General features: G+C 39.7%; 1 protein-coding gene across 12 annotated transcripts in view; it reads left to right on the top strand.

Moving 5' to 3' along the window:
- The window catches only part of htt (huntingtin), a 62,312-nt gene that overhangs the window by 7,088 nt on the left and 42,353 nt on the right, over window positions 1–12,871 (top strand). For 8 of the 12 annotated variants that reach the window (XM_061829479.1, XM_061829488.1, XM_061829481.1 and 5 more), the window contains exons 2-8: window positions 1,463–1,546; window positions 6,939–7,062; window positions 10,038–10,097; window positions 10,227–10,306; window positions 10,431–10,569; window positions 10,756–10,897; window positions 10,995–11,173. In XM_061829479.1, the coding sequence (XP_061685463.1) occupies window positions 1,463–1,546; window positions 6,939–7,062; window positions 10,038–10,097; window positions 10,227–10,306; window positions 10,431–10,569; window positions 10,756–10,897; window positions 10,995–11,173 (808 nt within the window). The remainder of the gene's footprint in view (window positions 1–1,462; window positions 1,547–6,938; window positions 7,063–10,037; window positions 10,098–10,226; window positions 10,307–10,430; window positions 10,570–10,755; window positions 10,898–10,994; window positions 11,174–12,871) is intronic. The other 4 variants (XM_061829480.1, XM_061829483.1, XM_061829490.1 and 1 more) reach the window with 1 other exon arrangement.

The raw sequence follows: 12,871 nt of genomic DNA on the forward strand, positions 1-12,871 counted from the left end.
TTCAACTTTTTTGTTTTTCTTGGTGCAAAACTGAATTATTGCTTGCAGAATATCTTTAGCAATGTATGTTGAAATCTGAATGATGCTCCCAAACAGTTTTAAGGTTAATGTTATGTTGCCTCCTATATTTAAAATACAGAATTCGCTTTTTGTGCACTGTATTGTCTGTAATTTCATCCTCGATCAGGCTGTGCCGAGGTGGAATTTTAACATTATGCACCATCTCATCCTGTACTCTCTAGTATTCTTCTTTGGCTTCCGACCAGACCTTTTTTACTTTAAAAAGAGAAAATCTCATCCAGTTTCACCACATTTTCTTCTGTTATTCACATACCCCGACATTCATGAAAGCAACAAAGCGCATCTTTTTTTTTTTTAACTTTTTTCTTTGCTCTACATTGTCCAGACTGTGTTGCTAACTAAAGTGCTGGTAGTGTTTGTAATTATGAGTGTACCCCTTTACGAGCCGGAGGGGGGTGGAGTCAGGTAAACTAGCAGGAGACCTTGTGCTTCCGTGTTTAAAAAAAGAAAAAAAAAAGTCATCCTGTTGTTCACTGTGCTAGTTCGGTTTTTATGTGTGCTGAGAATGTCTATGTATCTCTATTTGTAACAAATTTTATGTGCGTGATTTTTCGTGCTTGACTCTGCAGATTTGCGAGTGCGATCGTGCCTGTCAAATCACAGTGACTGCTTATATATAATTAATTGTTACAACTTCCGAATCTGAGGCTGGAAAAGAGTGGATTGCCCTCTCCAGGTTAGAGAAGAGATTCTAAGCATTTTGGGGTCTTGTTCATGTATGATTGAGAGATTGACTAGCGAATCTCCACAGTGATGCGGATTCTGACCCTGGTCCGTCATCAAGAAGCATGTGAGCCAGAAGGCAAAACTCTTGATTTCTCTTTCTCAATCATACCTTTACCTATGGCCACAGGCTATGGGGAACATGATTGTGTATTCAAGCGAAATGACTTTCCTCTGCAGGGTGTCCAGGCTCTCCCTTAGAGACAGGAATATATGCTCAGTCATCCGGGAGGGACTCAAGAGTTGAGCTGCTGCTCCTTTGCATTGAAAGGAGCCAAATTCGGTGGCTCGGGCATCTGGTTAGTATGACTCCCAGGCGTCTCCATTATGAGGTGTTCTGGGCACGTTCCACTGGGAGGAGAATTTGGGTATGATCCAGGACATGCTAGAGAGACTACAACTCTCTGCTGGGTTGAGAATTACTCATTATCCCCCATCCCCACCCCCGGCAGAGCTGGACGAAGTGGCTGAGGAACTGCTTAAGGTTGTGCCTCTGCAAGTTGACCTCTGATAACTAGAGGAAAATGGCTGGATTGATAATTGTTGTGATCCAAAATTAGAGTAGTTTTAGTGTAGTGTATATTTTTACATCTGTAAATCCCATTTTTCTTTTCTTTTTACCTGATTTTTACAACATTCCTCCATTCTCCCGTCACAGGAAAAAGGAGCAAGCCACAACGAAGAAAGACAGAGTTGCACACTGCTTAACAATATGTGAAAACATAGTAGCACAGTCTCTCAGGTAGGTCTCGCTATTTGTTCTTCAATGGATGTGTTAAATGTGAATTAAAATGAGTACAATGATTTGCAAATCCTTTTTAACCGACATTCAGTTAAATACCCAACAATGTATTTTTAAGTTCAACCTGATACTCTTTTTGTTTTTATGTCAATATTCATTCATTTTGAATATCATCCCGAAGTACAAGAGTGTGAGTACTTGACAGCAATCCAGATCTGTCTCCCATTGAAAATCTGTACCACATTTATGAAGTGCAAAATGAGAACAGAGGTTCCTGACTATTGAGCAACTCAAGTTGAATATCAAGCAAAAATGGAAAAGACTTGCTCCGAGAATGGTCCAACAATTGATGTTCTCAGTGACTAAAGGCTTATTGAGTATTGTTCAATAGGAAAAGTTATGTAACATAATGGAAAACATGACCCTTTTTTGGACTGGGTTGGAGTCGTCAAATTCAAAATGACACAATTTTTGCAAGAAAAATATTATTTATCAACTTGAACATTAAACATCCCATCAGTCGATTATCCTCACAGGTGATGGAGTGCTGCAGCCTATCCCAGCTAACTTTGGGCGAAAGTCGACTACATCCTGAACTATTTTCTAGTCAGTTGTAGGGGACATATCAATGACACCACTGAGCGAAAATCGATCCCACGCTGCTTGCACCAAGTTGGTTGAGTTCATTACGATAGTTGCAAGTGAGCATTGCTTGCATTTATTATGGTATTTGCGTCCCCGCAGTGTATTATGGTTGTTACAGTATTGTGACAACTAGCTCAGTGTGTGTGTGCTCAGTATGTGTGCGTTGTGCTTGGCCGTGAGAGTGAGACGGGACTGCACAGCGGGAGGGTGAGAAGGAAAAGAAAACATGATGGGAACCAGGAAGAGGGGCTTTATTGTTCCCGCCACCCTGCTCAGCTTTGCAACGAGAGAAGGAAGAGTTAACCCAGAGCAGGATGGCCTTGGCACGGAGAATACGTCTCCCATGCGTCTCCCAACCAGGATCATGTGACCGCTGTGGGAAAGGTTAGCACGGTATTTTTTACAAAACTGGCGTGCGCATTGAATGAAAAAAGATGGAGTTTCCCAGTCCGATGGTGATCTTTGGAGAAAATAATTTGTCAATTTCGCTCTCAAAATGCCATGGAAAAATGCAGTTAAACAAAATATGTGGATGAACACAGGAGGTTTTTATCACAGCTGGAAGCTCATATTTTGTTGTTCGCAACAGCAAGCCACTATCTGCCTTTTCTGTCAGACGTCGATCGTATTTCAGAGCTTTAAATCTTCACGTCAGCTCACTCCACACCAATGTTGCCTCTAAGTTTTTACATCTCTCAGCAACCACTTAGCCTTTTTTGGCTTACCAAGTCGAATTAAAAATCGTTCATGATACTAGAACTGAAAAATGTCAAGCTCACATGACCAGTTTTAATTCTACATGCCAAACTTTGAGGGGAACCCCCCCCCCCCCCATAATCCAACCTGTAAACCGTGCCCTCTACACATTTTGGGAGTACCAAGATGGCGGCCAACTGGCTTCAACCAATGGACCCCTCCGTACAGGGCACTTAACCACGCCTCCTGAAGTGACGTCACGCCACGTGCGCTGACGTCAGACAAACAATTAGCAAAAATATCGGCGCAGCAATAAAAGAATAGAGCGAAACTGTCCGATTTACCTGCTGATTTCTCATTCGCATTCTTAGCTAATAGTGAAATATCGTTGAAAAGCAGACAGCAGGGCTTCAAATATTTCAGCGAGGGGTATTTCAATGGTATTTACATGCATATCGACGGAGAAACCATTGATATTAGCGCGAGATCTTTCCAGAGTCAGAGGAAGACTATATAACATATATAATATATTATAACCCAAAGACGAATTCATCATTGACAGTTTCCTATTTTCGTGTTACATACCACACTTGTGTGCAGAATCTGTATATGTATCTGTATAGCCGTTTGTGAACCACCGTATGAAGGAAAAGAAGGCGAGGCTTGATTTACGAGTTGTTTCTCTCGTTTTCTTTGTGTAACGTCACGCGCTCCCCACAATAATTATTCTTGAATTAGTGCCGAACATACGTAAGTCCCGACCGAGTACGACAATCACTACTTTAGTGTCCTCAAACATCCTTCCTTCAGTCTTGGTGTCTCGGTGCACGTCGAAGGCTTTTAGGACTGCTAGTCCGGATTAGCTTAGCTCACCGCCGAACAGAGACACGTTTGTGCAGTCAGATCATCGCAAAATATCGCTCAACACAGATCAAGTGTGACAATCATTCACACGTAGCTATATTATGCAAGCGAAGAACTGCTAATTCATTTACATGAGACATGTATTGAAAATCAAATATAGGGCATACCTTCGTGCAAACATATCTATTCCGGTTGATGGATTCAGTTGATCATGCGGTCTTCCTCAAGGTTTTATCCATCTAAGACATTTTTCATACTCTGTCTTCTGTTCCGGTTGATTTTAGATGGATTCAGTTGATGATCCGGTCTGCCACAAAGTTTGATCCATCAAAGACATTTTTCGTACTGGGTCTTCAGTTTTGGAAAGGGTACGAATTGAACTCCACCAACTAGGCTTTCAGGATACCTGTCGTCACTATTATTTAGTCCGTGACTACACCTCTTAACCATATCTATTGTTAAAGAGCCCAAATACGCGACAAAACGGCAACAGAAGCTATACTGGACCAGCCAGCGTTGTCTGAGATTTGAGTCTGAGATTATGCAGATCTCTGGCCTCTGATTGGTCAGTGACGCGGATTGCGCAATATCCACGGAGGGGTCAATTGACACACCGCCAGATACGTATGCGCTATCCAGTCTTTTTTTTTTTTTTGTTAGATCAGTGGGTGTGGCCGAGTACCAGCTTTTTGTGAGAAGTAGTGTGTGTGGGGGGGGGGAGACATCAGCCTGTAGTTCACTGTGCTGGATCTGTTTTCCTCTGCGTTGTGTGCGCGCAAATGCGCAGTCGCACTAACATAAACCGGAAATTTCCAAAAGGGACTAAACTTCCCAGTCAGAAGTTAGTCACTTTGAAAAGTCACCCAGAAATGCAGATGCAATTTAATTTTTTTAAATAATGAAGCATCCAGAGACGAATCCTTGCATCATATCAAGTGGCTTGGAACATTGGAAGGGACAAAAAGCCATACATTGAAGGGTAATTTATTTTTAAAAAATGCCTCATTGAGGCAACACGGTGGAGCAGCTGTAGAACATTGGCATCACAGCTCTGAGGACCGTTGTTCAAATCCCGGCCTCACCCGTGTGGAGTTTGAATGTTCTCCCTGTATCTGTGCAGTTTTTCTCCGGGCACTCCGTTTTCCTCCCAAAACATGCATTAATAGGAGACTCTAAATTGCCCCTAGGTGTGATTGGGCGTGTCGATGTTGTCTGTCTTCATGTGCCCTGAGATTGGCTGGCAACCAGCTCAGGGTGTACCCTGATGACAGCTGCTGTTGGCTCCGGCACTCCCGTGGCTCTTGTGAGGATACGTGGCTTAGAAAATGGATGGATGGATGTCTCAGTGATGTCGCTGAAATCTTGTGTCCTGAAAACAAAAATCCTAAACAAATGGTATCAGACATTCATCTGTCCTGCTACACTGTTCAACAGAGAATATCGGACATCAGCATGGCTACAGTTGCACTCACACCATCAAGTATTTCAGTGTTGCATTAGTTGAGAGTTGTGACACACAAGACAAGACTTGGTTGAACTGGTAGTTTTTCTGTGTGAGAGAGAGCACACTATTTTTATTTTTTTAAATTAATGGCCTGTGGTCTTGGTACTCTGTAGGAGTCGATTTTTCTCATCATATTGGTGTGTGACGTTTACAATAAAGCTGGCTGAGCAAAGTTATCTGTGTGAGGAGGGAATGATATCCAAGTGTATGATATGGCTCTTTTTTGTGTATGATGTGGCTCGCTGCCATAACAGAGTGAAGAATGTGGCTTATCACTGACTGGTTGGCCACCACTGGACCAGCTGATACCTCTACTTACGAACATCTCTAGTAACGAAAAATTCAGGTTAAGAAACGCCTCCTCTCGAAAAACATCTCTAGTTACGAAGTGAATTTACGATACAAAAGGGAAAAATTGGAGCTGAAGTCCCCAAATTCCACCGAATTTAAACATCCTGTATCTTGATTTGTGTGGCACGACGGAGCTGCTCTTCCATTGGGTATTGCCGTAGCATCTTCCTGGCATCCCATTGGTTAAGGAGGACGTTACTCTTTGCCCGTGGTACTTTTTGATTCCCTTGGACACTCGACTGTCACCGAATCACACTAGCACTGTCACACGCTGTCATAAGCGAACGCACATTCAAAAAGTACAACTTTTTTCATTGTTTTTTTTCGAGGTCATTTGTCTTTTTTTACTATGGCGCCCACCAGGTCAAAATATATTACATCATGGCAGAAATAATGCGTCCTAACTTACTATCACTAAATTATTGTAATTAAAATGACTTTGGGCAAGTGGCAAGGAGCACCCAGCACTGGTCGTCAGCCACTCCCAGGGCACACGTAAACAAACAAGCATTCACATTCACACCTACGGGCTTTGAGCCAATGCCACTGCCGCCTGGCATGACAATCATAGTGGTATGAGAGGCTTGTGAAGAAAGCAGCTAGCCAGCTGCAATAACTCATGGGAACAGCAAGACACGTTGGTGACCGACGCTTCAAATGTATGTTACTGTAATAAATATGCATGCTTCAGTTTGGTGCCAAGTGGCATTAGATCTGGTGTTCCCAAATGTGCTGCTTCCTGAAAGCTTGTGAGCCCGATGGCTTTGGCGGCAGCAGCTGAGTGGTAGACTGAAGCATTTTACGAAAACAAAAGCGTTAACACTGTTCGCAACTTCATTCTCACTTTAACTTTTATCAGCAAGGGGTTTTTAATTTTGACGCAGGTAAATTTAGATTTACAAGTATAGCAAACGTGGGCAATATCCACTTTGCCACATTCTGTCTCAATTGGCCATTGGCGAGGTGGCTTATGGGCAGCACGAACCCTGACAATGATTAGGGGATGAAACATTTATGCTTTCACTGTTATAACATTGGTAATCAGTACCACAAATGTGATCTGTGACAAATGATTTTGCCATTCCACATTATTCAATTGCATATAGGTGGAAAACGATTTGCAAATCATTGTATATTGTTTTTATTTACAATTTAGACTTCTAACGTAATTGTAATGTTTTGAAAAACTTTGAACAATTAATTCTCATTTGTGTAGTGAGTGGTTCATGTACATCATGTGTGCATATTTGTAGAAGTGATGCCAATTGAAGTGGCATTGTGTGCCTGGATCTGTGTAGAGTAACATTTTCTTCACTCTTTTTCTCACTGGAGTAGAACTTCTCCGGAGTTCCAGAAATTGCTTGGCATCGCCATGGAAATGTTCCTGCTCTGCAGTGACGATAGTGAATCAGATGTCCGAATGGTAGCCGATGAGTGCCTGAACAAAATAATCAAAGTGAGAGGAAAAAACAATTGTCCATATTCTTCCCCATCTATAATTTAGTATTAAAACACATTCCTAAATTGAGGTACCAGTCAGTTGTCATTTGCATCGAGTTACTTCAGACAGTAAACATAAAACATGGCTTGAGATTGTGACCGAAATACTCGTGTGAGCGACCCTTTTTTCAGTGCGCAAGTAAAAACGCCATGCAGTTTACTTTTGCAAATGCATGTCTTGGAGTGCATGGAGAGTATTTTACCACACCAGCTTTTTCTAGTATTTGGGATGTGTAAATGGTTTTAAGGGTAATGTAAAATATGAATTAAAATCGTTAACATTTTTGCGATCCGGACGTTTCTCTGTCAAGGGGCCTGAAAGCAAGTCATTCGAATTTTTCAAGCTCCCCGATGTCACTATGAAGATTTTCACTTTCGCTTTCCACTTATGAGCCAGCGCTGTCAAAGCAAGTAGGTCTTCCACACAGAGCACCCAATCGGAGCAAAGGTGGTGGCTTTGCCAAATATGGACTAAGTGGGTACAAAACTGGGTCATACAGAAGTACCTGTCAAAGGGGCATTTACTGGACATTAGTATGGACATTAGTATTGATATGTAGTTTGGAAATGAAATTGACACTTTTGCTTTTTCACCAGTCACTCACATTTGAAAAATGTATGGGTGTAGTCAGTCATGCTCGCAAATAAAGTTACGGGTGTGATTAGAGATGGAATCTCAAGACATTAAAATAATTTACTGGATTAATATCACATAACTAAATAAAAAATAAAATAAATACCTAACTAAAGTGAAAACAAAGTTTCAAACTCAGAAATGATCATTTCCAACTTCAACTGATGTTAGTAGAACATGATATAAAACAGTGTTTAAAATTTTTTTCTCAATAAAAATTCTTAATCGGACAAAACTTTATCTGAAGAAAAGTAATGCACTGGCCTGCCAAGGAATAAACACGAACAATCTATACCTGCAATGTTTTAAAAATGCTGAAACTTTAGTTCAACATAATTGGTGTTAGTGGAAACTAGCGAGCGATAGTTTGTAACAAACATTCCTGTCTGCAATCGTGACGTATTATCTATCATAATTTAGGGCGGCATCTATTGTCAATCCATTGATGAAAGCTAACAGTAGCTGATCTATATCTTCCTAAAGCATGAAGAGGGGAAAAGTTTTCAACTTCAAGATAACACGTACCAAACTTTAGAACTTAGATCAAGTCAAAATAAATCACAATCTCATACTTATTACAGTTAGATACTGAAACATTACCTGTGTTATATCGCAGAAATGTTTTCAATGTAACTCAGGGGAAGCCAAATTTTTTTCCCCCAATATCTACTTTTCAAGCAGGCAGCCTCTTGTGATCTCCGCAACTGCCGTAAATAGGAGGCCAGCTTGCTATAATGCGTCTTTATGTGCGTGCGCTCGACATATTGGCCACACCTGAACGAGGTGGATGATAGTCTGTCTTTTTTTGGGGGGCACGCCGTCATATGATTTTAAAAAAAAAAAAAAAAAAAAAAAAAAAAACTGCCTCACGATCAACACATTAAGCACCTTTGGTGTAACTGAATATCCTTTGATGTGGCTCATTACGTTGATAACTTTCGACGTAAATGCGCTCGCAGTACGTGAAGCAGCTCGGAACATGTGCTTTGTTTGCTTTGGGCATCACTTCCGTACATGCTCAGTACGGTTAACTTGGGTTTCCTGGTGAATACTGATTGTTTAGGAACAGGCTTGTTTAGTTAACGTTAATGACATAAACATGTAAATTAATGTCAAGACCACACAAAATAAGCGACGTCTTTCAGTATCTATTTTTTTTTTTTTTTTTTACTCGTAACAAACTTTACACACGTGATTTTTTTTTTTGTGCTCGACTGTGCGATGGCGCGCGACCACCATCGCACTCGTCAAATCACAATGACTGGTCACTCTATGGAGGTATAAATAACCAAAATACAGAAACTTAAACAGTTCTTTATCACAATTTCACTGAATAAGACATAGTGGTTGAAAGTCGCTCTTTTATCTGCGCTCTCCTTTCTGATGTAAGAGTGTCTTCACGTTATGAACCAGCGCATTGTGCTCCCTCGCCACAGCGAGAACATGTCTCGCGTGGCGGAACAGTCCCCTGCATCGTGGGCAAGCCGCTAAAAAAAAAAAAAGGGCGCAGCTAGTACTGGCACCCACTTTATACGTAACGACATGAAATCGATCCGTCCACCCCACATTTTCAATCACTCACTCTTCCTGAAGTAGATGTCCAACCCACCCAAGCCTGACATGGAACTCATGCTATCTGCTTTTCACATAAAGCACTACTTGTACACTTACATGTTATGTCATGTACAATTCTGAGGCTGAGAAGCACTGAAGCATTCAACTCTAGGCTTCACTCCTCACACTGTAATACATGAGTCATTTGATCAATTTAAAACAACAATTTGGACTATACTCGGGTATATTTGTAACGTATCTACACAGAAGTCTTGTGGCATGTGATCCTTAAATAATCACAAAATAAGAAAAATATGCACACGTGCACACACAAAAAGCGTCTGACGAGATCATATGCTGGTGCGGCTAGCTAAAAAAATATTTCTCCATTTTGTGTGTTTATAATTGCACTTGCAAGATTAACATAAGAACAACATGGTTGTTTACTTGGAGTTTTGTCAACTTGTCACATTTGTCAAGGAGTTTAAAACATTTTTGCAATTGTTGAACATTACGGAATGTATATAAAAAAAAAAAAAAAATCAAAATTCTGCCTGTTGTGGTATATGAAATTCTAGTTTGAATTGTTTACTCTTTTGCAAGTTTCAGCCTCAGTTGCATCTTGGGTTTGTGCTCTACAGTCTTGTGAGATTTACAATAGGCCCCTAATGTAACATGACATTTTACACTGTGATGGATCCAGGAGTTTTGGGGACTGAAAAGAATGTGTTGCACATCCATAGGCACTGATGGACTCTAATCTGCCTCGACTGCAGTTGGAGCTGTATAAGGAAATTAAAAAGGTAATTTTGGTTTTACCATTTTATTTTATTAATGCAATTTGCCAGATATATTGTCTCAAGCTTTAAGTATTTGTAATGTATATAATTTGTCTGATTGTGCTTGTGATGAATAAACGTGTTCCACTGTAGAATGGTGCCTCTCGGAGTTTGAGAGCAGCTTTGTGGAGGTTTGCTGAGCTTGCTCATCTTATAAGACCTCAGAAATGCAGGTAGACACACTGTTATATAGGACAGTAATTTAAGAATTGACTTATAATATCAGTTAGCCGTGAATTAGGCTAGTGGAATTGATAAACATTTAATAACTTATAATTCATCTGTTTATTCATGCAGACCCTATTTGGTCAACCTTTTGCCGTGCCTCACCAGAATTACAAAGCGGCAGGAGGAGACTGTCCAAGAAACCCTGGCTTCAGCCATGCCTAAGATCATGGCAGCCTTGGGACACTTTGCTAATGATGGTGACATCAAGGTGTCTTCTCATAAGCTTGGTTGTTGACTTTGAAATATATTTTTTTCTCTCTTCAATGTTGTATATTTGTTTGGTGTTCTCACAATTTTTCCATCTGCTGCATCTTTACAAGCATACACAATGCTTTACATGTGACTGAACATAAACAATCATCTCTTCACTCGCAAGTACATTTCGTCCTCTCAGGTCCTGTTGAAATCCTTTGTTTCCAACCTGAAGTCCAGCTCCCCCACCATTAGACGGACAGCTGCCAGCGCTGCTGTTATTGTGTGCCAACACTCAAGGCGCACCAGTTACTTTTACACGTGGCTTCTTAATGTTTTGCTGGGTACGATGTGCATATGTTTTTCAGTCATTAGTGTCTGCGAGCCACTTTGGAAGTTGATATGCAGTAATTTTGAATACCCACTGTTGGTGAACTTTAGGTTTGCTGGTTCCAGTCGATGAGGAGCATATCAGCCATCTCATCCTTGGGGTACTTTTAACCCTGCGGTACCTGATGCCTCTGCTGCAGCAGCAGGTCAACACCACAAGCCTCAAAGGAAGCTTTGGAGTAATGAAAAAAGAGGCTGATGTCCAGCCAACGTCGGAGCAACTGCTACAGGTGTGTGTGTGTGTGTGTGTGTGTGTGTGTGTGTGTGTATATATTTATATGTGTATATATATATATATATATATATATATATATTTTTTTTTTTTTTTTTTAATTCATAACCTCTTAAGGTAGGCATTTGTCACACGCAAGCAGACCTATTTTGCAATAAGCAACTTTACAAACATAATAATTCTCTATTTTGAATGACTCTGGCCTAAGAATGTATAAAAATATTAAAATTACGTTACTTCCCTGACAGGTGTACCACTACTCTCATACAATATTCCTTTGGTTTCTGATTTAGTTACTGATTTGTCTTTTGTCTTCTTTTCCTATATTATTTAGTTACCTTTTAACTCCTTTGTTTTTTTTCTGTCACTCCCCTTTAAATACTGTTCTGTTGAAATGAAATAAATTATCTATCAAAATACACAGAGACCACAGCAGCAGCAAAGTCTACTGTGACACAGTAAAACTAGGTCAGCATAAAAGGGGCAAAGATTTACCGGTACTTCTTTTTGACCCAACAGCCGAACAAGACCAAAAAAGAAAAATTCCAGGAGGGATCTGTCTGTTGGAAACTGTATTGATACTGTACCTTTTTGTTGCTTAGTGCAGACACCTGCTTGATCTAAATATCATTGCAAGGTGTACCCAGCCTCTTTTCCATTCGCTGGGAAAGCACGCCCCCGACTCACGTGAGGATGAGAGTTCTAGAAAATGGATGGATTTAAATATATAATATAAATGGCATGCAAGCAAAGACATTTCTACAAGTACATTGATAAAATAAAAATCTGTGTAAACTATTGTCCATGCATAAACTATCCGGTTCTAATGGAATGTTTGTTTGTAAAATAGTGTCCCGAGATTTAGTTGGCTTTTATTGATTTTAATAATCTGATTTAATAGACTTAATGGACTTTTTTTGCAATCAAGGTTGGAAACAAAATTGGTCAAGACAAATGAATCCAAAGAGACTTGATAAATTTAACGATTGTATGTCAAAATCTCATATACAACTTTGATTCAGGATGCAAATGCTTCCTCATTACAAGATTTATTCAGTAAAAACAAAATAAATTGGAGCCATAATTTACTAATGATTACAGTTATAGAGTAATGATTGTTGTGCAATGGAACAATACGCAAACATTTTTTTTTTGTATTACAAAATAAGCTACAATAACAAAATCTCGACAATCATCACGATGTTGCAAACATGCTACTTACTGGTTGTTAATTCGTACTCAATAACTTGTAAAAAAAAAAAAATAAACATTAATAACTGGAACCCTAATAGCTAAAGTAATAAGTATCCGTCACCTTACTTTTTGAAGACAGAACTATTACAATGTGTTTTACTTTTGTACTACATGCACGCAATAAGCTATTGTCCATTTTTATTACAGTTTTCAATAGGAAATAAACTTACACTTATATACACATTACATTTTCTGTCTTCAAACGCAACTGTCCTGTTTTTTTGCATTTCTACTCCATGAATGTTGTGTGCTGTGGTTTTATTTGTTGGTTTATTGCTGTAAAAAATGTGACATGGCATACATATTTTCATGGTGTCAAAAATAGTTCAAAATTAATTTTTAATTTCTACTTCTTACTGACTATCTGAGCATTTAAATTGATTTTGAATTGACTTCCAACCAATAGAATCAATAGCAAATTGCATTGGTATAGCTCATGAAA

The sequence above is a fragment of the Syngnathoides biaculeatus genome, chromosome 9, assembly GCF_019802595.1.
Source record: "Syngnathoides biaculeatus isolate LvHL_M chromosome 9, ASM1980259v1, whole genome shotgun sequence".
In the NCBI taxonomy this organism is placed as follows: Eukaryota; Metazoa; Chordata; class Actinopteri; order Syngnathiformes; family Syngnathidae; genus Syngnathoides; species Syngnathoides biaculeatus.